Source organism: Crinia signifera, chromosome 4 (assembly GCF_055691185.1).
Source record: "Crinia signifera chromosome 4, ASM5569118v1, whole genome shotgun sequence".
NCBI lineage: Eukaryota > Metazoa > Chordata > Amphibia > Anura > Myobatrachidae > Crinia > Crinia signifera.
Genome location: NC_139220.1, coordinates 207,233,094 through 207,259,606, shown reverse-complemented (window position 1 = coordinate 207,259,606; position 26,513 = coordinate 207,233,094). Strand labels below are relative to the sequence as shown.

At 44.1% G+C, this 26,513-nt stretch overlaps 1 protein-coding gene across 2 annotated transcripts in view; it reads left to right on the top strand.

Annotated features, from left to right (window-relative positions):
• The window catches only part of SEMA7A (semaphorin 7A (JohnMiltonHagen blood group)), a 33,087-nt gene extending 7,255 nt beyond the window's left edge, over positions 1–25,832 (top strand). The window contains exons 3-15 of one of the 2 annotated variants that reach the window (XR_014473475.1): positions 14–46; positions 2,609–2,704; positions 9,520–9,610; positions 11,443–11,565; positions 13,279–13,415; positions 14,385–14,557; positions 14,887–14,995; positions 16,339–16,531; positions 16,731–16,846; positions 18,618–18,772; positions 20,927–20,979; positions 21,402–24,189; positions 24,229–25,832. Coding sequence is in view for 1 of the 2 variants with exons in the window: in XM_083183595.1 (XP_083039721.1) it covers positions 14–46; positions 2,609–2,704; positions 9,520–9,610; positions 11,443–11,565; positions 13,279–13,415; positions 14,385–14,557; positions 14,887–14,995; positions 16,339–16,531; positions 16,731–16,846; positions 18,618–18,772; positions 20,927–20,979; positions 21,402–21,745 (1,623 nt within the window). In the remaining variant the exon portion in view is untranslated. Of the gene's footprint in view, positions 1–13; positions 47–2,608; positions 2,705–9,519; positions 9,611–11,442; positions 11,566–13,278; positions 13,416–14,384; positions 14,558–14,886; positions 14,996–16,338; positions 16,532–16,730; positions 16,847–18,617; positions 18,773–20,926; positions 20,980–21,401 lie in introns of both variants that reach the window. The other variant, XM_083183595.1, reaches the window with a different exon arrangement.
• The last annotated feature ends 681 nt before the right edge of the window (positions 25,833–26,513 follow it).

Sequence of the window (26,513 nt, the reverse complement as noted above, 5' to 3'; positions counted from 1 at the left end):
GTTATTTTTACAGATTGCCGCTGATATGTACCTGTGTAAAGATAAGGTATGATTCTTTTATACCTCTCAACAAATCGTTCTCCTACACTTTCCTTTAAAGGAAACTTGTCACCCACACACTGTAGGGGAGCTGCATTACATGTAATTGAAAGCAACATACAGTGCAAAATGTGCAACACTGGAGAGCAGTTTTAATCGATGGTGGGAACAGTATAGTGCAAAAATGTTTAGACTTAAACACTGCAACTTTAGCATTGGCTTTATCTGCTTCCTGGAGAACGGTAAGCCATCAGATAGGACTGCAGTGCTAACGCTGGCCTCAATAATTACAGGCCTGCCGGACCAGAACCTAGGCCTACATTTATTTTCTTTCTGTGTGTAGAATGTTATACTCTGCATGGGGCATATTCTTTTATTTGCACCTCAACGCTTATACTCCTTACTTTACAACACCCAAAGAGCACATTTTACCACAACTTTCACTTTTACTGTTCTGCAAATAATCATCCAATAGAGCAACTGTCAATTTATTTCAAATGAAGTATTGTTTTATAGGGGATATGTAGCACACATTGGGACATGCCCTCCAACATCTGAAGGGCAGAAATCAGTCCACATTCAGAAAGGGGGCGTGGTCACATGGGAAGGGGTGTGACCACACCCTCTTTCCAAATATGTACTGGTAATTTCTTTCCCTTTTTATGCTTGCCTGTAGTGCACTCTATAAAACACACAGCTGTTGGCAAAGGCAGCCTTGAAGGGCCTACAAAAGGGGATGCAGTTAAAATCCCGGCGGTCGGGATCCCGGCGTTCAGAATCCCGACCGCCAAAATCCCGACACTTTCTCCCTCCGGGGGTGTCCACGACACCCCTGGAGGGAGAATAAATTAGTGTGCCGAGCGTAGCGAGGCACCGGACCCGCTGCGTGGCGAGCGCAGCGAGCCCGCAAGGGGGGGGGGGATCCACGTCCCCCCCTTGTCGGCATTTCAGCTGTCGGGATTCCGGCGTCGGGATTCTGAACGCCGGGATCCCGACCGCCGGGATTTAGTACTGAATCCTACAAAAGTGTTGAAATCTTGTAGTACCATACCGGCTGAAGAGACACAATCTGTCCTCCAGTAATCTAAAAAATGCAAATAGTGCTGCTCACGTAAAGACCAGCTCCCGCCCCAGACTGTCCCTGGACACATTTCCCACTATTTCCCCACTCACATAGTCTATGTGAAGCTCCAACATCCCGAGTCCTCCACCATCTCCTGAGGGTCCCCCAGGTCTCTGTGGAGCCGCACCTTGGCACAGACAAATACAAATATTCCCAGGCCGTAGAAACTGACAGACACAGTCATTGCCTCCTCTCTGCTGCGTTGTTCGCTGTGGCATCCAGAAATTGTCACTGCGCTTACAAGAGCATAGAGGGCTAGAACAGACATAGTCTTGGTGCCGGCGTGTGACGTCATGATGCGTCGCACACTGGCCAGGGACCCACAATGCACCCTTGGGAACCAGTGCTTGGCACGGGGAGCGCAATGACACAGCCTGGAGCCCTGAAGAGGACAAATGGAGTGTGGAGAGATCCAGAAAAAATCTGTACATTCGGTACAGTTTTAATTTGCCGGTACAGACGGTACTGTACCGGCAAATTTGGTACAGTTGGAGGGTATCCATATGTGTTAAGCCTTAACAAGAGATAAATGCAACTGTGATAAAGAGAGATAAACATCCAGCCAATCACCTCCTTACTGCCATGTAACAGGCTGTGTTTGCAAAAAGTCAGTAAGGAGCTGATTGGCTGGACGTTTATCTCTCTTTATCACCCTTGCATTTATCTCTTGTTAAGGCTTAATACATCTGCCTCACTCTTTCTTGAGACTACTGGTAATCCTCTCAAAAAATGCAATTTTCAGTATCCTAATACAGTAGTTCCTAAACTTTCTCGAATCCTGTTGTCTAGAGGATGAGCATTTGTTTCACTATTCCAAGTGTTTCTTTTTTAAATAGTCAGCAAAAAAATATTAAATTGAGCAAATTGTGCTATTCTCTCATCTTGTTCCTGTTAGGTTTTTTTACAATTAGCAACCATTAGCACTAGTTTTCCCTGTCATATTGACCATAAATGCTGTAGTTTCATTTGGTCGTAGACCACCAATTGTGGCACCTTTGCAAGTGCCCTGTTCAGACTGTGGCAACAGCCCAGCATGCTCCTGTGTGCTGGACTGTGACAAATCCAGCTAGGCTGCCGAGTGTCCCACCATGGATCTGCCCCTGGTTTGGGAACCTCTGTCATAGGGCCTGCTTCTGGTTGGTTTGCAAAAACTCCTTCTTTAATGGACAAAACAATGTGCATTGCAGATGGGGCAGATTTAGCATGTGCAGAGACAGTTACTTTTGGGTGGGGTGTGTTCGAACTGAAATCTAAAATGCATTGTAAAAATAAAGCAGCCAGTATTTACTCTGCACAAAAACAAAATAACTCATCCAAATGAGTTTGCTTTTGCAAACCAACCAGATTCTCCCCCCTATTCTATGTGGTTTACTCTTGCTACATGTTGTACATGCTTATGCAGCATTTCTCTGTTTACATGCTTTGACCATTCTCTCCTCTTTGCAGCCTTACTGTAAGAACTATGTGACATTTGTGGGTCAGCTGTTAGGAGATCTCACGATCTGTGGCACCAATGCATATGATCCTTGCTGCTGGAGAATGGTAGATATATTTTATTACTTCCTTACATGTGTCAGTTAGTAATGAGTGCACCTGTGCACCCGCTGAGAGACCTGGGAAATGTGAAGTGTTGAGGTCTTTGATGACTGGGGAACCACAGCTGTAAAGTAAGGAATAAACACAGTTAAGATAGGAGAATATATTATTTTAATTCCACATTCAGGCATTAACTTCCAATGGGAGATAATTGGTATCAATAGGAAAAACAATATAGCCAATCCTGATTACTTTGTGTATCTTAAAAAGCATACACGCTGGCCTATATATGACTGTAAAGGTGCGTACCCACGGTACGATTTATGTTCCGTATGATATTGTATACGATTTCCCAGGAAAGTCCCAGTGGTCAAAAGCATAAGATTTGTGCTTAAAATAACTTACAATGTGCATAAGATGTCATATACGATATGACATCACAGCTGTACTACACTATACTATCTTATGTTTTCTAACCAGATTGAGTTGCATGCTCACCCGAGCAGCTCCCTGCCAGACGACCAGCGGGAGCGCGCATCGTACGTCGGATAGTGCGTACACACGGTAAGATATAGTGCACTATCTAGCATGCTATTCGAAACTAGCTAGATCGTGTGCTAGATTTTGCACTATATCTTACCGTGGGTACGCACCTTAAATGGCGTTGTGCAGATACATATTGGGGGAAATTTAATAGGATGAGAGATTCAGACAGTGAGAGATTTGGTAAGAAATCTCCAGGTTTTTTTAAAGCGGCAATCATTTGCACTGCTTAACCAGATCAATTTTGAAGTGTAAATAATTGCCGCTTTAAAAAAACTGGAGATTTCTTACCAAATCTCTAATTTCCTGAATCACTCATTCTATTAAATTTAACCCATCGTGTTGGTTCATCGCGCTGTGTGTACGTGACGATCCCCCGTACAGTTGCTGGCAGTGATTGACAGCTGAAATGGGTAGCCACCCAGTTGTGACGTTAGGCAGGACAGATCGGCCAGTGTTTATAGAGAACACGCTTCCAGATCCAGCGAGAGAGATATCTTCATATATATATATATATATATATATATCTATATATATATATATATATATAGATATATGGTACTTGTTTCCTATCTGGGCGCCCAGGTTTTCTACGTACGGCACCGTAATGAAATCGGATCGCATCGCATCGTACACATACACGATATTAAACGATGCGATGCGATGCGATGCGATCCGATTCGATTTCCCATAGGAAACAATGTGAAATGGCTCAATTTAGCCAAATTCTCATAGGAACAATAGTAAATGGGCCAAAAACACCCCTGAACATTGAAATGTCTCCCCAAAAGTAGTTGATGCCACCCCGCCATCAACGTGAACCCGAAGCGTGGCGAGCGCAGCGAGCCCGCGAGGGGCGGCGGTACGCGTCCTCCGACCTTTTCATGCCCTACTATCCACTAGGGCGTGGAGTGAGAATAGAATAGTGTGGCGAGCGCAGCGAGCCACCGAGCCCGAAGCGTGGCGAGCGCAGCGAGCCCCGCGAGGGGACGCGGATACCTTCACAGTTATACGCGTCCCCTCGCGGGCTTCCCAGGTGTCCATGGCGACGCGGACACCTGGGAAGCCCGCGAAGGGACGCGTTTACCTGTGAAGGTATCCGCGTCCCCTCGCGGGGCTCGCTGCGCTCGCCACGCTTCGGGCTCGGTGGCTCGCTGCGCTCGCCACACTATTCTATTCTCACTCCACGCCCTAGTGGATAGTAGGGCATGAAAAGGTCAGAGGACGCGTACCGCCGCCCCTCGCGGGCTCGCTGCGCTCGCCACGCTTCGGGTTCACGTTCATGGCGAGGTGGCGTCAACTACTTTTGGGGGGACATTTCAATGTTCAGGGGTGTTTTTGGCCCATTTACTATTGTTCCAATGATAATTTGGCTAAATTGAGCCATTTAACATTGTTTCCTATGGGAAATCGAATCGGATCGCATCGCATCGCATCGCATCGTTCAATATCGTGTATGTGTACGATGCGATGCGATCCGATTTCTCTACGGAGAATAGCATGGTGCGCAATTAACTTAGTGGGCGCCCAGATAGGAAACAAGTACCAGATATATATATATATATATATATATATATATATATATATATATATATATATATATACACACACTGTATATCTCTGTATGTATTCTAGTGTGTACCCAGCTGAAGAGAACGATACCTAGCCCTCGGGTTCCGCCATGCTAAGGCTTATTGACTATTATGACTGCTGATGCAGCAATGTTTATAGAACATATCTTACTTTTGCATTGTTTTATGCTGTATATCCTATTTCTTGTTTTGTTTATTCAGCTGTTGACATGGCATGTACATTCTAGTGTTATTCAACAGTGTGCGGCTCGCTTGTGGGAAATTGAGTATACTAGTTCTACTCTTTCTTTTGAATTATTAAGGGAGTACAATAAATAATTGTTTCCCAAACTTTTTTGAATCACGGCACCCTAGAACATCAGCATTTTTCTTGCCACCCCAAAACTAAAATATTGTTAATGAGAAATTCAGCAAAAATGATTAAATAAACTGTAAATGTCACCCTAAGGTTCAGTTATGAGGTTGTGAACTTCTATTTGTCCACATACTGTACAGTAGTTTATGATTGGCAGCGGCCAGCACTGTTTTTTCCTATCACATGGACCATAAATAATTTGATTTGGGCCTGGACCTCCGCAACGCAACACCCAATTTGGGGACCACTACTATAGTTAATTTCCAGTCAGCAGGATATGAATGCTGTGCACTTCTATATTCACAAATAAGTCTAGCTGTACTCACTTGTGCATAACAAAGTCCACTTCCACATTCAGTTTTAGTCTGCCCCAGTTATAACACTCGAACCTCTGCATGTCATACTGTATGTGCATGGTGGGAACAGTAACAACTGAGATCATTTCTTCTATTCATTCTTTCAGTATATTCACTGTTTATTATCATGATATACTACATAGTTAATGTTTATTCTTATATTAAATAATGATACTAAGGGGATGTCGGGACTGTTCTTCGGGTCCCTATTGTATATATATATTGATTTATATTACATTGGTAGAAATGCTCTTTTCTGTATGAACTATGCCTGAAAGATGCAAACAGCTTCCCATTGATCGTAATCTAAAGCTTGTTCTCCGTTTTGTCTATAGGTTTTAGTGTAATTTATATAACTTGTACCAGTGAACTAAAGGCCCCCATACACTTGCGCGACTTATCTGAGCTTTAAGTCGCAAAACGATTTCCCTTGAAACCCCCCCCCCCCCCGCAGCTTCCTGGACATCAGGATCGCATACTTTACGTTGTATCCGGTCTTTTTGCATATGGTAGGATATATCCTATGCAATCCCAAATTCCACTAGTGTATATACACTTTTAAGGCTTGATTCAGTAAGGGTCACAAAAGAAAAATCTAATGGGCAAAAACCATGTGGGGCTGTAGAGAGCATTGTTGGGCCTGGGTAATGGGATTGTGGCCCCATCCACCTAAAAAAATAAATAAACATATGCAACTAGGACCAGGGCAATCTTTCCCTTGTAGAGTTGGCCGGAACTTTATAAACAAGCTTGAGTCCTTTCCCTCTGGTTATTAGCCATACTTGCCTACTTTTGAAAACTAGTTTCAGGGAGATTATTGTTGGTAGTATACTTTTGCACAGTGCCCCATTGAGGGGGCGTGTCATGCTCCACCCAAAGGGTGTGTCTATTTCCATATATGGAGAGATTGTGAAAAGAGATTGTGAACGTGGCACCTAGAAGCGTGGGGGTGTACTGCTACATCTGAGAGGAATCTTTTAAAATGACTTATATCCAAAAGTAGATGAGCCCCAAAGCAGTTAGTAAGAGCTACTGTACTTGGTAAAATGCTGGGATATGGTGCTGATGAGTAAATGTATCTATCTCTCAATCCTTTTTTCCCCAAAAAAATGTAACAGTGTAATGTAGGCTAGGTAAAATGAGGGAGATTGTTAGACTAATGCAGGAGAGAGGGAGATTGCTGCTATTTCAGGGAGTCTCCTGCAGAATGCAGGAGGGGAGGTAACTATGTTATTAGCAGTCCCTTGGCTTAATAGAATGTTATCACTATTGTTAAACAGCTTTGAACTAGAGTAGGTCAGTTTGCTCCTGCAGGCACTGTAATGGGCCCCACACACAGGGCGATATTAGGCCGTTTTCTGAGCGATTTTACATAATTTCTATGCATCGCTCAGAAAATGGCAGAGTATTGCTGTGTGTGTGGCACACACAGCAATTCAAAGCGCGTCCCCGCCGCATCGAATCGGGCCACAATTAATAACAGGCAGGCTGGTCAATTCAGAGCACTCGCTCAGAAAATCGCCAGCATAGCAGGCAGTGAGTGGGCTTTCTGAGCGAGTGCTCTGAATCCTGTCTGTCTCTCCGCCTGCCAGTCTGCCGTCCGCCCGCTGTCAGGTGAGAAGAAAATGCCTCCCCATATGCACGCCCGTCCGACGATGTCCACCTACCCGCCGCTGTCCGCCCGCTGTCAGGTGAGGACATGGGAATCCCACCTGACTTCCCATAAGCACGCCCGCCAATGTCCACCTACCCGCCTGCACGCCGCTGTCCGGCCGCTGTCAGGTGAGGACATGGGAATCCCACCTGACTTCCCATAAGCACGCCCGCCGATGTCCACCTACCCGCCTGCTCACCGCTGTGCGCCCGCCGTTGTCCGCCCGCTGGCAGGTGAGGGAGTGGGACTCCCACCTGTGACCAGCCCTCTGTTATGTACCATATTCTTGGTTGTGCTAGGTAGGAAAGCTTCAGGTGGTCCAAGCTGGCTCAGGGTGGTCTGTGATTGGCTTGTCACTGGTCAACTGACTTGGACTGTCATGGTAATGCTGAGGATCCATATATATGTATATGTGTGTGTGTATATATACACACATATATATGTATATATATATATATATACATACATATATATGTATATATGTGTGTGTGTGTGTGTGTGTGTGTGTGTGTGTGCATATATATATATATATATATGTAAACACAGGGGGCCCAGCACTCACTACAACAAACTAACTCACCTTAACATTCAAATAATCAATAAATAAATAATGGGGTTTTAGTTCATGAATTGATCAATGCATTTAAGCTTGCAGCCCATCGCCAAGGGACCCCATTTCACTGCAAGTCCTACACTAACTGGTTTTCTTGGGAACCTGGCACCTGCTTACACATCATAGCTAAAATGAACATGTGTTTTTTCTCTGGGTTAATGCTCAACTGCCAAGTAACATGGCTTTTATAAGGTGAGACAATCCCAAACACAGCACCTGAATTAGTATTAAAGGGGCAGCTGTCACAGGTTTCAGGTAAATGAGCTTATCAAGGGTGCATGAGAAAGCTATGATCACAGTAACAGAGGTTAATTAAAAATCAACCCAAATATATAGATACAGAAGTACCAACACACTCGCCATTCCTAGGAATGGGGTGCAAACAGCACCCACATCCCAGGGTGGGGTGCGGTGGCCTGTGACCACACACTCTAGTAAATACAAACCCAGGGGGCCCAGCACTCACTACAACAAACTAACTCACCTTAACATTCAAATAATCAATAAATAAATAATGGGGTTTTAGTTCATGAATTGATCAATGCATTTAAGCTTGCAGCCCATCGCCAAGGGACCCCATTTCACTGCAAGTCCTACACTAACTGGTTTTCTTGGGAACCTGGCACCTGCTTACACATCATAGCTAAAATGAACATGTGTTTTTTCTCTGGGTTAATGCTCAACTGCCAAGTAACATGGCTTTTATAAGGTGAGACAATCCCAAACACAGCACCTGAATTAGTATTAAAGGGGCAGCTGTCACAGGTTTCAGGTAAATGAGCTTATCAAGGGTGCATGAGAAAGCTATGATCACAGTAACAGAGGTTAATTAAAAATCAACCCAAATATATAGATATGTGGGTGCTGTTTGCACCCCATTCCTAGGAATGGCGAGTGTGTTGGTACTTCTGTATCTATATATTTGGGTTGATTTTTAATTAACCTCTGTTACTGTGTATATAGTGTCCAGTATAACCGGCACTCCCAGGTGGATAAGGGTTAACTGACCCGGTGCCCTCCTTGATGAACCTTGCATTTCTTTTGAATGCTATATGGATGAGGCGGCACTCTCGGCTTTTGGTGCAAAAAAACAGTGATTTATTTGTCACAACCCGACATGTTTCGGACACTCACGTCCGTCCTCAGCGATCCCTAAGGACGGACGTGAGTGTCCGAAACATGTCGGGTTGTGACAAATAAATCACAGTTTTTTTGCACCAAAAGCAGAGAGTACCGCCTCATCCATACAGCATACAGTGTATATATATATATATATATATATATATATATATATATATATATATCAGTGCAGTTTGATGGCATGTGTGGCTGTGACAGATTTGAAATCTCCCGTGCTGAATCTCCCATTATGAATCTCTGACACAAATCTCTCTGTATGTGGCTCATTGTCTGAAAGAGTGAAATCTCTTGTGCTGAATCTCCCGTTATGTATCTCTGGCACACATCTCTGCGTATGTAGGGCCCTTAAGAATGTACTTTCAGTTGCGTCTTATATTGCAAGGTGTGACAGTTGCCTACTTACACACATTTGTTCATTTTCTGATCACATAATTTACAGCAAGGACTTGTATCTGTTCATACACAAATGTGCTACTCTACAATCCGCCAGTTAATGTATAGCTTTCTTCCATTATAAACGTTACACTGATTAGCTGTGAAAGCTTTAACACATTAGTCTGTATTTCAGGATGGTGAAACATTCCAAAAAATTGACATGACTTGGACTGAACAATTAGCCCCTCGCACCCCAGGGACCAATTATAATATTTTAATTTCAGGTGAATAGATAGTGTTGATTATTTTTTATTGATGTACAGTTTGCACTTTCCTAAAATACTTCTATATACAGAATACGGTATTCTTGCAACTTTCCTATTGCTTTATTTAAAAATGCGGTGTGGATCGTTTTATCGACCATAGTTAGGGCGACAGGTGGGAAGGTCGACTGGGTTCTAGGTCGACATGGGTCAAGGTCGACAGGTGTCTAGTTCGACATGGGTTTAGGTTGACATATGCGTTAGGTCGACATGGGTTAGGTCGACAGGTCGTTATGTCGACATGGATTTTTTCACAGTTTTTTTACCCGAATGTCGACACAGTGGACATGGACACAGTTTGAAGTCAACCGCAGCCCCTCGCATCGCTCGCTTCACTTGCTATGCTTCAGGCAGGGTGCCACGCTGCACTCGACACACTATTTTATTGTCCCACCATGCCCTAGTGGATGGTAGGGCATGAAATACCGCCTGTCAGCACATGTTGGCTCAAAAAAACCCATGTCGATCTAACGACCTGCCGACCTAACCCACGTCGACCTAACGCATATGTCGACCTTGTCTCATGTCGACCTAGAACCCTGACGACCTAATGACTGTCGACCTAACTATGGTCGATAATACGACCATATGCCTATGAATGAATGTAGTGGATTGCTGTATAGTGATGAAATCATAGTTGCCTGCCTTTTACTTTTTCCTTTTCGGGAGAAGCACATGGTGGGGGATGTAGGGGGGAGACTGATGTCATGTAGCCCGGCCCCCATTCCAGGAAACGCTGTGATTCGCGGGTCCACGAAGAGGGGGGGCTTAAATGGCGTAAAATGCTGTGGTTTACGTCATTTTAGCCCCGCCCCTCCCCCATACAGCGCGAATTCCAGAATTTGTAGTTGCGGGGAAGGGGGATGCCAGGGCTCCGAGGAAATTGCGCAAGACTTGCCCACCATCCCGGGGGGGGGGGGGGGGGGAGGGTAGGCAAGCCTGGACTTAATAGAGCACAAATGTGTGCTAAAGTTGGCTATCACATTTTCCATTTTCGTAGCTTAATTCAACTTGGAGTATACATATTAGACTTATCAAGAATATAAAGCAACAGGTCACCATGGGATATACTGTAGGCTATGATTCTGCTTGACTCACAAAGCAGCATGATTTTGCTGCTTTGCGAGCCATGTAACACCACCTGTACGAACACCCCCCACTACGCAGCAAATTTCCCCACAGCACTGCAAATGGACTGTGACATCAGCCGCCCGCCCCCCCCCCCCCCCCCAGAAGGCAGGTGGCCGCCCCCATTCATCAGTGGATGGCCAGTGTTTTCCTGGGCGCACCCAGTGCTCCTTGCCCTGAAATGCCCACTGCAAGCCTCCCTGCACCCCCCTGCTGTGAAGACCTGCACATGCGCATAAACGGATGCCCGCATTGAAGACCCGCATAAGCGATTATGTGCATGCGCAGGCCGTCAACATCGGTCACCGAACAGGGCGAATGATGCAGAATCACTCCCATAGCTCGTTTGTACCCTCTATATCAGGGCTGGGCAACACCGGCCCTCCAGATATTGATGAACTACACATCCCAGCATGCCTTGCATCAGTTTCAGCATGGCCACATAGCAAAACTAATGCAAAGCATCCTGGGATGTGTAGTTCATTAACATCTGGAGGGCCAGTGTTGCCCAGCCCTGCTCTATATGTATAGATCTTTGTCTCTCCTGCTTTTCTTCCTAACCCATTACTTATTCTCCCAGTACTCACTTTCATGTTCTATTATAGTTATACTTCTCTTCTATATAATCATAGTTTCTCATTAGTACCATTTCTACATCTCCTCAGGACCACAGATATACTCTTCGCTTCCACGAAAATCCAACAATGCAGCCAGCTTGGTAAAATCAATATTCCGCAAGATTAATGGCACAAATCCATTTCTATTCACAGGGGATAACCTCATGATGAGTAAGTGCTGGGAAATGGCTACAACACTATTAGGTGAAGACTGGAAAGGGGAAGAATAGTCAAATTAGTAAGGACTGGAACTGAAAAGGGATGGGAGATATCCCTGTTAGATATTATTGTTTATTTATTTGGGAGCAATTTTTTAAAACAGCAAATTTTTTCCAACCCAACACAACTGATTTTGCCTTTAAATCCCATTGGATCAAAATTATTGATTGAATTTTTGTTTGAAAATTATTGATTTAGAAAACTTACACCTATAACCTTTGAAATCGATAGAACAGTGAATGGCAATCTGGCATTTAAATAGTTCCACCCATTATCAAAACATTTAATGAAAGAAAGAGTCACTTATCTGTAATACCATATCTGCAAGCAATTCAAATATGTACAGCATTAATAAATTATAACAATGCATAAAGAAGCCATAGGGCTGCCTGTTCCCATCAATGACTTGGGAGCTCAAGCCCCCCCCCCCCCCCCCCCCCCCCCCCTCCCGAGTAAAATCTGCCGCCTTATTGAGCCAGGTGCATTCTGGGATTGCACTGGCTTCCTTGTGACTGGCAAATTATTCAAAGTCTTTCCTGATGGGATACGGTCACTAGGTCTACAAGCAGATGGTCGACATGCAGGAAGGTCGACTTGACTGCAGGTCGAAGTAGGTTAGGTCAACAGGGTCATTAGGTCGACAAAAGCATTAGGTCGACATTAGGAAGGTCCACAGTCAAAAGGTCGACATGGGGTTTTTCACATTATTTTGGAGCCAACGTGTGCTGACAGGCGGTAAATAGTGTGACGAGCGTAATGAGGCACCGTGCCTGAAGCATAATGAGCGCAGCGAGCCATGCGAGGGGACGCGGTGGTACATTTCAGTCTCCATGTTGACTGTTTCGAAATTTGGGACGGAAAAATGTGAAAAACCCCCATGTTGACCTAATGCGTGTGTCGACCAAATTACCCTGTCAACCTACAGCCATGTCGACCTTCCTGCGTGTCGACCTAATGCTTGTCGACCATCATGCTGTGTACCCAATGATCCATACCCTTCCTGACAATCATATAAACAACAGGAAGCCCTAGAGGGAGGTGTTTTATTGCTCTGGAACAGCAAGTGCAGGCTGCTACAAACAAAGAGCATGCTTCCAGCGAGAAACCACTCCCTGCTCTATCATCAGCTCTACCCATCATCTAACCAACATCCCTAGAAGCCAGTGTTTTGCACATGCGTGGGCCCATTACCGCGTGAGCGCACTCACTGCTCTATTCACCTGCCAGATCCATTGTGTAGGTGCATGGACCTGCCCAATCCAGTGCTGTTTTCTACCCTCCTCTCCGGAAGCCCCCTTCATTAAAGCAGATAGGAGCCGCGGCTGGTTTTTAGCCAAGTTAAATACAAAGATGGCTCTACAAATCAATATATTTTTAATTCAAAACAACTTTATATATGAGAATTCCTGTATTTTTTCCTGTAAGAACATATATTTTTGTATCTTTAAATTCAAAAGCTGAATTATACAGAATGAGAAGCAGGGAAAACAGAGTGTGCTGGTAATAAAAATTAGTGAAAAATATGCATACAGATTGACAAAAAAATATTGTGTGTTTTAGGCTTGACTGTATGCATTAAAATCTTGTATGAAATCCTAATTTTGATGTGTTTTTCTCTTTCTCTCCTGTGTTTGCATTATAATATGCATAATATAATAACATTAGATCCACATTTTGTGAAGTCTCTAGTAGTGGAAAAAGAAAACAGAGTACAAGATAAGATTCTGCTCTTCTACACCGATGATAATAGTGTAACCAGAACAACTGAAAAAAGGGTTTCCATGGTAGCACAGATGTGTAAGGTGAGAGACTCATGGTGCCATATGACTGAGGGGTCAAGTAAAGTCTGTATAGAAGAGGTTCCCAAACTTTTTTGAACCACGGCACCCTAGACTATCGGATATTTTTCAAGGCACCCCTAGGTCAAAAGTTTATTTTTGATAAATTTAGAAAAAAATATGAAATTAAGTAAATTGTGTTTATATATCAACCTTAGGATCAATTATGTAGTGAGGAACAATATTCACTTTTGCTTGCCACATATTTCATGATTGGCAGCCACAAACTCTGGTTTTGCCTATTGAATTTGTCCTAGACCACCAATCCAAGGCACCCCTGCAAGTGTCTCGAGGCACCCCAGGGTGCCTAGGCACACAGTTTGGGAACCACTGCTGTATAGTATATTTCAGCAAGCTGTGTGTGTGTGTGTGTGTGTGTGTGTGTGTGTGTGCAGGTACATAAATGGGAATATTTGTCCGATATGCAGAACTGTATGCACATTGTAGTGAACTCATCACCATCCATACACAGGTCAAATGATACACCTGACAGTGGGAATCCAGCATATCAAACTATCATAAAAAATACATACATACTTTTACTATACTGTCTGGATCCGGTTTTGTTACGTTATGACATAATACAATGGTCCGCCAACCTTTTTATTAAGTGACCAAAGTGTCTAAACTGCACATGTAATAAGCTTTAATGACGTTATCTATAGTGGTTTGTTCCACTTTAGAACCATGTTGCATTAAATGAAATAAATTAGCTTCTGTTTCTTACATATGCTTTTGATGTGGAAAATTGGAAGGTATAATGGTTATTCATCTGGCCTTTCTTCTCATTCTCCTTCTTTGGGGATTTGTCTGTATTACATTATAGATTTCTATCTCTTTTCGTCTTCTGTTTATCCCTTTCTATTACATTTAATTGTTTTCTTTAATCTGAATAAGATTAATTTATTTATTCTGATACCTTTGCTTCCTCAGTGGGAGAGAGGATCTGCAAATCCTAGAATTCGTAATGTATTTAGCTCAGCACTGAAATCACGCTTGATGTGTGGGAATGAATTAACCGGGCAGTACTTTCCCAATCTCAAGGATGTCTTCTTTCTGCAAGGAAAAACCGGCGATGTAATATATGGACTATTCACAAATGCATGGTAATACAGCAAAACAGAGTTTTTCAGCATTTTAATGTAATGGCCTAAACACTTCTATGCATGCATACATGCATGCATATCATATCATACACATGTACAAGATAGACATAGTAGTCCACAGACTCTCATCATGCAGACTGCCTTCCATAATATCTGACCTTCTGAACATTATACTAATAGTCCATCACATAGATTTAGATAAGAAGGGCAGTACTGAGCAGACACAGGAACAGGTGACTGACAACCAAAACTTCAGTATGTGTACCACAACAACCTGCTATGTTTCTCTATCTCTTATTCATCTTCTGTGACACATCTCTCCTCTTTAGGAATCACAGTGCTGTCTGCTCCTATAACATTGAAGACATTGAGTTGGTTTTCAATACTTCCAGCTTGTTCGGGTCTTCAAAAAATGATCTAAAGATTCGCCCTGGGACGGTAATATGCTATTCACAATATTGCGTTTTATATTTGAAATCTCTTGATTTTCAGAACAACGTATGACAATTAAAAACAGCTGCAGAATGAGACATGACATGTTTAACCCCTTCAGCGGTGGGTTATTTTTTTAGGGAGTGCTCCCCACTGGGTGAGTTTTTTTTCTGGGGAGCGCTTCCTAAAAAAAACCCCACCACTACAACCCCTGGGTCCGGGTAGTGCCGCTGAACTGACCATCAGCTGCTGCCTGGCCCTGCCCCCGGCAACCCGGCTGTGTGCGGCGTGAGGTTACAAGGTCACGTCGCACACAGCTGGGGGATGGAGGCAGGGCCGGGCAGCTGCTGCAGCTCCGAGGCGCTGCCCGGTAAGAGGGAGCGCTGGCAGTGGCACTCCCAAGAATTTTCCGGGTTTACCAGTCTGCGCACTGGAGAAAAACCCGGGAAATTCTCGGGAGTGCCACTGAAGGGGTTAACAGTAGTAGTGACAAGTGCCCAACAGTTGTAAAAAAAAAACAAGTTTTAACAGATTTGAAATCAGAAGATGGTAACTGGAGGGTGAATATTCATCAAGGCATAGGGGGGAGCATAATAAATCAATGTATGTATTAGGATGTAGATAAACGAAATGGTAGACAGTAGGGGTACAGAAGACCATAGAAGATGAAGGATGTGGGAATGGAAAGTGTATGTGGTGTTTGCAGAGGGGGGTAGTAGGGAAGGATGACGTGCAGGGGCGAGGGGGGGGGGGGGGGCAGTACATGGTGGGATAGTGCAGAGAATTAATAGCTGTCGGGAATTGGAATGGCAATTGGTGTGAAAACCAAAGAGTCCAGGCTACATGATACTTTTAAGTGATGTGTGAGCCCCATAATATAGATTTTATTTGAGAGATGAACCAGATCCAGTTTACTACTTGTTGTTTTATAGGGAGGATTGGTCCGTTTCCAATAACATGCCAGTTGGTAAGATTTTCAAGTGTTGGAACACTGGCCTTAGCAAGATACTGTATGTTTCCCAAGCTTGTTTGAGGGGAAGTAGGAGAGGAGAGTCCAGTTACAACATAGTGTGGTAGAAATGAGAAATGGAACCTCAATCTGTGGTGTGATGAACACAATTACATTCCATAGGAGTTAGATGCATAATAGGAGTGGTTTGGAACAGAGAGAGAACAAAGTGGTGTATCTGTAGATATTGATACATTGTATATTATTTTTATTGTTGTCCACACAAAAAAATCAAACACAATAAAGTTTACAGCATCAATTAAAAAAAAATGTCAGTCTCTTCAATCATCTATCCAGTGTCTGTGTTCTAGCCTCAAATTCTCTTACTCTCCTTCCTTAGTGCCTCCCGTCACGTGAGTTTACCCCAGAGGATACATCTGACGAAGCATCCAACTTCCCAGAATTGAAAGAGTCTGTAAAGCCATCAGGAATGAAGGAAGTTTTTCAGACTCTTACCCATTACATAAAAATAGTGGTGGACGAGATAACAGCAGATAACCAGGAGCACTACAGAGTCATCTTATTAGCTACAGGTAATGTTAAAAAAGGCAGACTAATAGCATTGTTATGATTCCTTTTCAAAACATTATGTCTAAATGATATATTTATTTTCATACTATATCTTTGGGGCACATTCTTAGCCAAGAACATGTATGTGTATGACCTGTTGACTAAAAAATAGTCTTTATTTCAATGTTTTGTAATATTGCTATCCTGCTCTTTATCCCCCAGACAGTGGGACTGTGCACAAAGTTGTAGAGCACAGTGATGGAGCTTTGAATGTTCTGGAATTCCATCCCTTCAGCCAGGAAAGCCAGATCCTGTACCTGGAGCTGGAACCTAGACAGGTGAAAAAGCATAGAAGATGACAAACAATATAGAATCACTGGGGGTCACAGGAAATACAGACACCATAGCATACTTGCCTACTTTTAAAAATTAGTTTCAGGGAGATTATAGGTGGAAATAGAATTTTGCACAGTGCCCCACTGAGGGGGTGTGTCATGCTCCACCCAAAGGGCGTGTCTAGTTCCATATATGGAGAGACTGTGAAAAGAGATTGTGAAAGTGGCACCTAGAAGCATGGGTGTGTACTGCTACATCTGAGAGGAATCTTTTAAAATGACTTGTATCCAAATGTAGATGAGCCCCAAAGCAGTTAGTAAGATATACTACAGTATACTTGCTAAAGTGCTGGGAAATGGCGCTGATGATTCAATGTAAATATATCTGCCCTCTCAGTCCTTTTTTCCCCAAAATATAACAGTGCAATGTGGGCTAGTTGAAATGATGGAGATTACTAGACTAATGAGGGAGAGAGGGAGATTGGTGCTATTTCAGAGAGTCTCCTGCAGAATGCAGGAGGGTAGGCAACTATGCACCATAGAAACACTTCGGTTACAAGAAATGTTGGACAATATAGAGACATCGGAGTCACATGAAATGGCAAACCCCATAGAGACACTGGGGTCACAGTAAATGATGGACACCATAGAAACACTGGGGTCACAGGAAATGATGGAAACTATAGAGACACTGGGGATCACGGCATATGAGAGACACCATAGAGACACTGGGGTCACAGGAAATGATGGACACCATAGAAACACTGGGGTCACAGGAAATGATGGACACTATAGAGACACTGGGGATTACGGCCTATGAGAGACACCATAGAGACATTGGGGTCACTGGAAATGAGAGACACCATAGAGCAGGAGTGGCCAAACTGGTCCTCCAGATCTACCAAAAGTCCATGTTTTCAAATCACCTAGCTATGTCACAGCTGTAGTCATTACTGTCACATTTTCAAACATGCTGCATTCATTACTACTATAGATCCACAGGTTGCCTGAAATATATGAACTGTTGGTAGTTCTTGAGAACAGGTTTGGCCACCCTGCCATAAAGACACTAAGGTCACAGGAAATGATTGACACCGTAGAGACACTGAGGTAACAGGAAATGATGGATATCATAGAGACACTGAGGTAACAGGAAATGATGGATATCATAGAGACACTGAGGTAACAGGACATTTTGGATATCATAGAGACACTGAGGTCACAGAAAATTATGGATACCATTGAGACACTGGTGTAAAAGGAAAGATGAGACAAAGTAGGAGATGTAAAGTGATGTCGTTGTGAAATAGTTATTTTTATTATCCCACAGTTACTGTGGTGGAAAAATCTCAAGTTAAATATGCAACAAAAACAAAGGACAGAGATTAACAGTTTCATTTAGTTTGTGAATATAAAAGGAAAAGCATATTTGTAACCATAGAACTTTAGTGCAGTAGCCTTTATGTGTTTAGCCTCACATCTCCAGATATGTATGTACTCTATATTCCTCATTGCTGTAGGAATTAGCCTTCCTACAAGCAGTTATATACAGTGTATACTTTCATAATCAGACTTCCCCTGCCTCACATTGTTACACAGGTCTGTAACCTCTTTCTACATATCCTCTTTTCACAAATCTTTCAATAGAAGAGGGCTGTACTTTACATGGAAGAATAGAGGAGACAGGAAGTGATGTAGGAGTCTGGCAATGGTCAGATGTGATGATGACATAGTGGTGAATAATGTACAGTGAGTAAAATGTGTTGTTTTACAGCATGCGTTATATGTGGGAACTGGGCAGCAAGTTTCCAGGCTCCCACTGGATGACTGTACTGCCTACAATACCAGCTGCACAGACTGCATTCAATCGCGGGATCCTTACTGTGGTTGGATTAACAGTGAATGTCAGTCTATTCTAATGAATAAGAGGTGGGTCATATCCCTAAACTCATCACTTACGTATTTAGCACATCACTGACCTTTTGTTTGAGCCATTTATGTAGATAAATCATTGACAATAATTCTGTTTTTAGTGTCAGAAATAACCATTTAGCATTTTAAAATAGCAGTGACATTGGAAAAGTGCTGATATGAGTTGATTATTCCAGTCATTGCATTGAAAATATAGTGTGTAGGAGACAATGCTTTAGAGTGACACAAGTAAGATTAGCTCTCACTATTACTACACTATGTTCTGAGACTTGGAAAAACCTACACGGTTTTGTCTGTTAAATTAATTACACTTTAAAACATCGGCTAGACTTTCTGATAAATTGCTTACTGTTAAAATATCATGTGGATTCAGTGCAGGATTAAAGGTGAGGTTAAAGCTGCAGCACTTCCCCATTGCCATGCAAAACCTTTAGATAAAAAAAAAAAAATCCGGCCCTGCCCTAGACTAATTCATATGTAGTTCCCTTTATAATGCTGCTAAGGAAACGGGCGGGATGTTGTAACATCCGCGCCCATTATCGCCGGCTACCGCATTCTTAATAACGGCATATGCTGTAACATATGCCGTTATTAACGCAAGGGACAGCTCTTGCGATAAGAGCTGTCCCTTGCGATACGGTGCCGGCACTGGACTTCCGGGTCTGTGACCCAAGAGTCCATCTGCGCATGCTCAGACCCCGGCGCCGGCCGCAGGGCATGCTGGGAGGGATCCGTGACGGATCCTCAAACAGCGCTGCGGTAAGAAGCCCATAGGCACTGTGGAGGTGCCATATAGCATATGGAACTGCGGTAAAACCCCCGAAAACTGGGTTTCTGCTTTACAGAATCTCCCCCCACGTGTATTGATGCACAGGGACTCACCAGTCCTACTGCCCATGTACATGTAATGAAGGTTATACAGCTGACATGTAGGATCTATTGCTTGTGCAGTGTTGGAACTTGTGAGTGGTTGGGCCATGTGCAAAAATATATTTTGGACAGGCTTCCTCCACTCCAAGTTCACAATATGACATATAGTAGTGGGTGGCAACCCGATGCAATGCACCTGCTGCACCTCTGTTCCGCCTCTGTGCTTGTGGCATGGTAAGGAGACCTTGGCTTTAGGCTGCCCAGTTGGTGCTGTAGTCCAATGTAGTCCAATGTTCATAAAGTAATGGTTCCATCAGTAGGTTGCATTGGCACGGCCATTTGCAGGCATCTTAAGAACTTTACCTCCCACAGTATATCGGGACCGGTGATATCTAACAAGCATGGAATAAATTAGGCCTTCATTTTATTTGTCAGCCATGGCACCCTAGACTGCAGCCTACCCAGCCTATTGGTTAATCAGGCACTGACAGACTTGCTCCTATCTTGCTCCAACCTGTCCTCACAGGGAATTGCCATAGCTTAGGAGAGACTGAATATTATTTTGAAAAGGAAGATAGAAAAATCCAACAGTATACAAATATATTTGGCACAGTTTATGGCTTTAGCAGCTTTCACACTACCCAGCTTTCTCCTGCGGTGTAGCTGCTGAGATGAAAGAACTGACACCAGGAGGAACATTTTCACATACTGCTTTACATTAAATTCTATTTATACTATTTGTTTTATCTTAATACTATGTTGTAGTGTTTTCTCTCTGAATTATTATAGACTTGTTTTGTATTACTCAATCTCATGTAATACAAATGACACATGTACAGATGGAGTAGGTCTCATCCTTGCTGGCGGGTCGCCAGGACGTCCCCTCTGGCGACCCGCCCGCAGCCTCGCCAGCTAATATACTGAGACGCGCGTGCGTCTCACGCGCATGCGCGTCTCAGTCTCCGTCGCCAGCGCGACGGAAACCCTGTCCGTCTCCGCCTCAGGGAGACGGACAGGGTTAGTGGGGGTTAGGGGGGGGTGCGGGCAGGCGGCGGGGACCCCGGGTTACCGCCGGCAAGCCGGCGGGGACCCGGGGGAACGGATGGAAGCGCCGTGGCGCTGGCGGGGGATGGCGGCTGGCGACGCCAGCGCCATCCCCTGCCAGGATGAGAGCTGCTTCATCTGTAGTGATGCTTTATAATAATGCTTATACTGCTCTTAAATCTATTAATTCCATGCCAGTAATTCATTTCCTTAGTATATGTCCTTTACTCTTAACAGATCCTTAATGTTGCAGAACTTGACACAGGGGGCCACGTGTAATAATGGCGAGGGTGAGTATATATTTATTCATCAAAATACAGCAGAAGCAGGGAAATATATCAATGTAAAGGTGGGAAGAGGGGCACTGTGACTTATACGATTGGGTTTTCTGTGTGGTATAAAGTGAAACGGGGGTAATACACTGTTTTTTTTAACACAAGTGTGGTGCTCTTCTATTTGTATACTATGATTTAATAACATTACCAGCATGCCATATGGACAAATTTACTGGTACCGATCCCCACAAGTTACACAGTTGCACTGAGTTCCCCACAGACTTTAATTCAACCTTGGTTACAAGAGTACTTTACAGTATTTGTAATTATAACACATTGATATATTCATTAGTATGCATGCAAGTTTAAAATACTGGGTGATATTGGATCTGTTACTTAATTTGCCCCTAAAATCTAAATCTTTTCCCTCTCCCTAGAGTCGCGTCCTCTGCCTGTAAAAAGAAATGCACTTGCACAACCAGCCAATGTGTTAGCACCACGCATGTATGTTATGTCCTGTCCAGCAGTGTCAAATCATGCCACTTACAGCTGGAAAAATGGTGACGAGGAAATGGGACCCTGTATCCGTCATAATGGCAACTGCTACATGCTTTTTGAGCAGGTCAAGTACCCTGGGAAATACCAATGCCTAGCACAGGAAGTTGCAACACAGCATGTGATATTAGAGTATAGTATGGAAGTACCAAATAATTCTATGAGGATGCAATATATAAATAACTGGTTTTTGGGATTGACTATATTACTACTAGTATTCATGTGACACCATCATTCCTTGGATATGGATCAAGGATAGATCTTCTACAGAGGGTCACCCGATCACTTTCCTCTCACTTCTCAAAGGCTTGGACCAGATACATAGTAACACTGTTTTTGTAAAAAGTACAATGGAGGGTAATTTATTTGATAATTTTTGTTATTCATACAGACTAGGGTCCTCATTCTGGTTCACTCACAAAGGCAAATTCCTTCTCAAATGGACAAAACCATGTGCACTGCAGGTGGGGTAGATGTCACTTGTGCAGAGAGAGTTAGATTTGGGTGGGGTTTTACATCAAAGTGAGATCTATATTGCAGTCTAAAAATAAAGCAGCCAGTATTTTCCCTGCACAGAAACAAAATAACACCCAAATCTAACTCTCTCTGCATATGTTACACCTGCCCCCCCCCCGCAGTGTTCATGGTTTTGTGCACTTGAGAAGGAATTTGCCTTTGCGAGTGAACTAGAATAACCCCTAAGTACTATAGCTCAGACAGCAGGTAGTTGCAGCCAACATGCCTGGCTGAACAACATTATTTTTATTTCACACCTAAAAGCGGTACATTATATAAATGAATATAATTTGAATAAAAGCGTTTCAGAATGGGCAGCATTGGTTGATACACTTGTATCTGAGCTTTGTCCTTTAATAAACTTAATCGTACTCACTGCATAAGTTAGAGCTTTAAAACCTTATGTTTGCTAAAAGAGCAAGTTAGTAAATGTCTCCCTTATTCTTGCACTTTCGTAATGGGGTTGATGCGGGTTTACAGGTGGATCTTTTTTTATCACTGCACATTTTGCATTGTCAGATACACAGTATGCAGATACAAATGATTCAGAGCCCATTCAATCTCACATAGGCAACATTCCTTGGGATGCCTCTGTGTAGTGGGATCCCACCCATAGCTGCTATATATTCTTCATCTGTCAAGTGATACTTTCCACTATAGAAGTCTGTTCTGGTTGCAGAGGATGCTGCATGGGGACCTTTTGCCTGATGTACCTGTGTGCACCGCATATTCCTGCATTTATTATATGTATGCCATAGGCATCGTTACTAGCAAGTGAATGAGTGTGTTGGGGGGTAGTAACATGGTGTCTGCGCATGCGCTAAGTTAAATGAGTGCATATGATAAGCATGTGTAGTGTGCGATAAATCACCAGGAGTGTGCTCCCGTAGCCAGTCCTTAATGGTCTCTGGTGATTTTGACTTTTTAGTGTTGACTTGTTGAAAAGTTGCTGAGGAAAGAGGTGTGATATGGTCGCTGAGCAATAATAAGCAAAAAACCGCTCAGCAACCATATTGCACCATGTGTGCACACCTTTAAGGTGCCCATTAACTAGAGCAATTTCCCTTGAACTGCCTGGCAGCTTCCTGTGTGGCAGGACTGCATATGATACACTTTGGACCTTATTCTGATTGACTCACAAGGCTGTGAAATTCGCTGCATTGCGCGTCTATCAGACGCTGCACGCAGTGCTGCCCGCCCCCCTCACTTGCACAACCCCCCCGCATGGCTACGAATGGATGATTTACATAATCATCCATTTGCAGGTGGGGAGAAATCATTCGATGGTCACCGACCATCGAATGATTTCTCCAGCGCTCACAGTTCAGAGACACCTATGTAGTGACTTTGATCTGCGGACGTCCTGTGCGAGGACAGGGCGGGCAGCTGACATCCGGTGATGTCAGCTGCTTGCCCCCCGCATGTCCATTATGGCCTCATTAGTCTGAGAACACCCAGCGTTCTAATGGGAACGCCAATGACACGCTGGCCATTCCCATATGTCCCACGGAGGACCAAACGGATCTGAATAAGGTCCTTTATGCAGTCCTTTTGCATACGATGTTTCATATGCAATCCCAGCCAAGCCTGCCGGAGGCTTGGCGATGCGACATATCTTCTTCAGGCTCCAATTCTGATGCTCACAGGACCATACATCACATAGGACCTGAAGTCAAACACATGATTTTGAAAAGAGCCCAAATCGCGGTGAATCGCCATAGTGTATGGCAGGGCTGGGCAATTGCGGCCCTCCAGATGTTGAGGAACTACACATCCCAGCATGCCTTGCATCAGTTTCAGCATGGCCACATAGCAAAACTAATGCAAAGAATCCTGGGATGTGTAGTTCCTCAACATCTGGAGGGCCGCAATTGCCCAGCCCTGGTATGGGTACCTTTTTATATACTAATTTAACCACCTCCAATATGCATCATTTTCACTTATGAAAGCACATGCACAGTTATAAATAGATCATTACTTAGCCGGACGTTGGTTATTCAGGGATTGGACTATAGTGCCAGTACTTTCTAAAAATGCTTTTGTCTGCATTTACATTTCAAAATGTTGGGGAAAAAAATAACACAATGTTAAAGATTTGTATATTAAATTGTAAATAAGAAATCTTAAAGCCCGTACACACTGGGCGACTTTCATGTGAAAGCCGCTCGGCTTTCTCATCAGAGCGGCTTTCAGCCCCATGTGTACAGGGCAGCAGTGAGCGCTGCTGCGTTCTCCCGCATCATCGTTGCCAGCCGATGCTCATCTGCTGGTATTCCGTAGCGTCCTGCTATGGAAAGCTGTCCACCCTCAGGGAAAATGACTGGGCAAGGGGAGAAATGCTCAGTGTGTATGTACTGACCGTTTTTCAGCCTAGCTATTTTCCGGCATCAGAGAGGGGACCGAAGGCAGAGGGTGCAATGGAGGGAACGGGGACCGGGCTGCAGCATGGCCCTTGTTAACAATGCCCTCCCTCGTTTGTACATGCGGGAGTGCGCATCGTTCACTAAAATGCATGTGCACACTAGACAAGACAGTAAAAGATATCACTCAGAACCACACCTCTCAACTGTCCCGCTTTTCAGTTTTTTTTGGGACATTCCCACGTCCCGTCCGGGGAAGTCCCCCCTGTCATCTGGGAAAACATGCAAAGTATCTATTCCTGCAGCCACAGGAGCTGGGGGCAAAGCTCCATGAGATGCTGGGTATGCCCCCACAATGGGGGAAAATGGGAATGGGCCTAGTCTCACTGCAGCACCATGAATACAGGCCACACCCTAAAATTATCGGCACACACAATCGGCACGCTCACTGCCCGTCCATGCAGCACTCAAATGTTGGGAGATATGTTAGAATGGCCCTTCTGAGCGATATCTTTTACTATCTCATCTAGGGCCAGATGCACTAAAGGCTCATACACACTGGGTGACTTTGAGCTGAAAGTCGCTCAAAACAGCAGGTTTGAGCGGCTTTCAGCTCAAAGCCGCCCAGTGTGTATGGCCCGGCGATGAGCGGCAAGCGCTGCTGCGCGCTCCCGCAACATCACTGGGAAAGCGGTTCATCTGCTGGTTATACCAGCAGATGAGCAGCGTTCAGGTAGGCGTTGCATAGCGCTCAGCTATGCAACACCCCCCCCCCCCCCCCCCCTTGTCAGCGCCGGGCAGGGGGAAAGCCGCTCAGTGTGTATGCACTGGCCGGCTTTCCCCGCAGCAATGAACGCTATCATTGCTGTCCATACACGCTGGGCATAGTCACCCAGTGTGTATGGACCTTTAGCTTCAAAAAGTGATGAAATGGTGAGTGATAAGCAGCCAGCCAATCAGCTCCTACCTGCCATATCACAGACTGTGTTTAAAAAATGTCAGACAGGAGCTGATTGGTTGGTTGTTTATCACTCTCCATTTTATCACTTTTTGAAGCTTAGTGCATCTGGCCCTTAGTGTGTATGGGGCTTCATTCTGTCTTATTCATCTGTACTTTCTAAAAGCTTTTCTTGTGCTTGTTACATATTCTTTGTTGTTTATATTGTTCATATTTTTAATTTATATTCACATTATATATAATTATATAATATATATAATTATATAGTGCTGTTCAGTGTTGCTCAAATATAGATTGATTTATTGTGCCTAGATTTGTGTGGTTTTGGTTAATTGGGTGGCCAGTGTCTAGGTTGTCCCCCAGAGGTCGACACACACAAGGTTGTGTTGCTTCTGGAACTATTATAAACCATTCCAACCCTCTTATTAGGTAAATGTCATTTATGTTAATTTGTTAAATAAATAAGTAATTTATTTTTACTAATGTTTCCAGTGTGATGTTTTCTGTCATTGCATTGTTTGTGTGTACTTTCCTGTTCAGTTTCATGTCCAGAATGGCATCCCAGAAAAATCACTGCATTTTGCTCATGTGCAGTAGGGAAATGGCCAGGAAAATGGCTGCCACTACATTTTCCCAGAGTCCTGTGCAAGTGAAGTAGATACAAGCACAGCACTAAAGTCTACAAGCACTGCCACTCAGATTATGCTGCCAGCTAGAAAGAGAGGAGGGTTCCCGGCAGAGACTGCACTCAGGCCTCCTCTCCTAGGGCCCTTATTCGGATCGGATCGGTACGGCCCGCGTGCGGCCGTACCGCCGATGTTTTTGTTCTGCACATGCGCAGAGGTCATTCTGCGCATGTGCAGCCCCCTTCGCCGCAGACGTCTTTCGTCCGCCGCAAAGGGGGAGTATAGGGGCGTGAGAGGCATCATGCCCTCATTTCCCTATGTGTACGCCCCGCGTTTCATGGGCGTTCCCATGCAAACGCGGGGCGTATGCATGGTAATGAGGGCATGACGCCACTCATGGGGGCGGAAAGCTGACGTCGCCGGATGTCAGCTTTCAGCCCCCATACAAGCTACCACACGGACAATCGTCCGTGTGGTCTCAGCTTGCGGGAGCTGCCGCGGCGTGCGGACCTGCCTTCGATGGTCGACGACCAT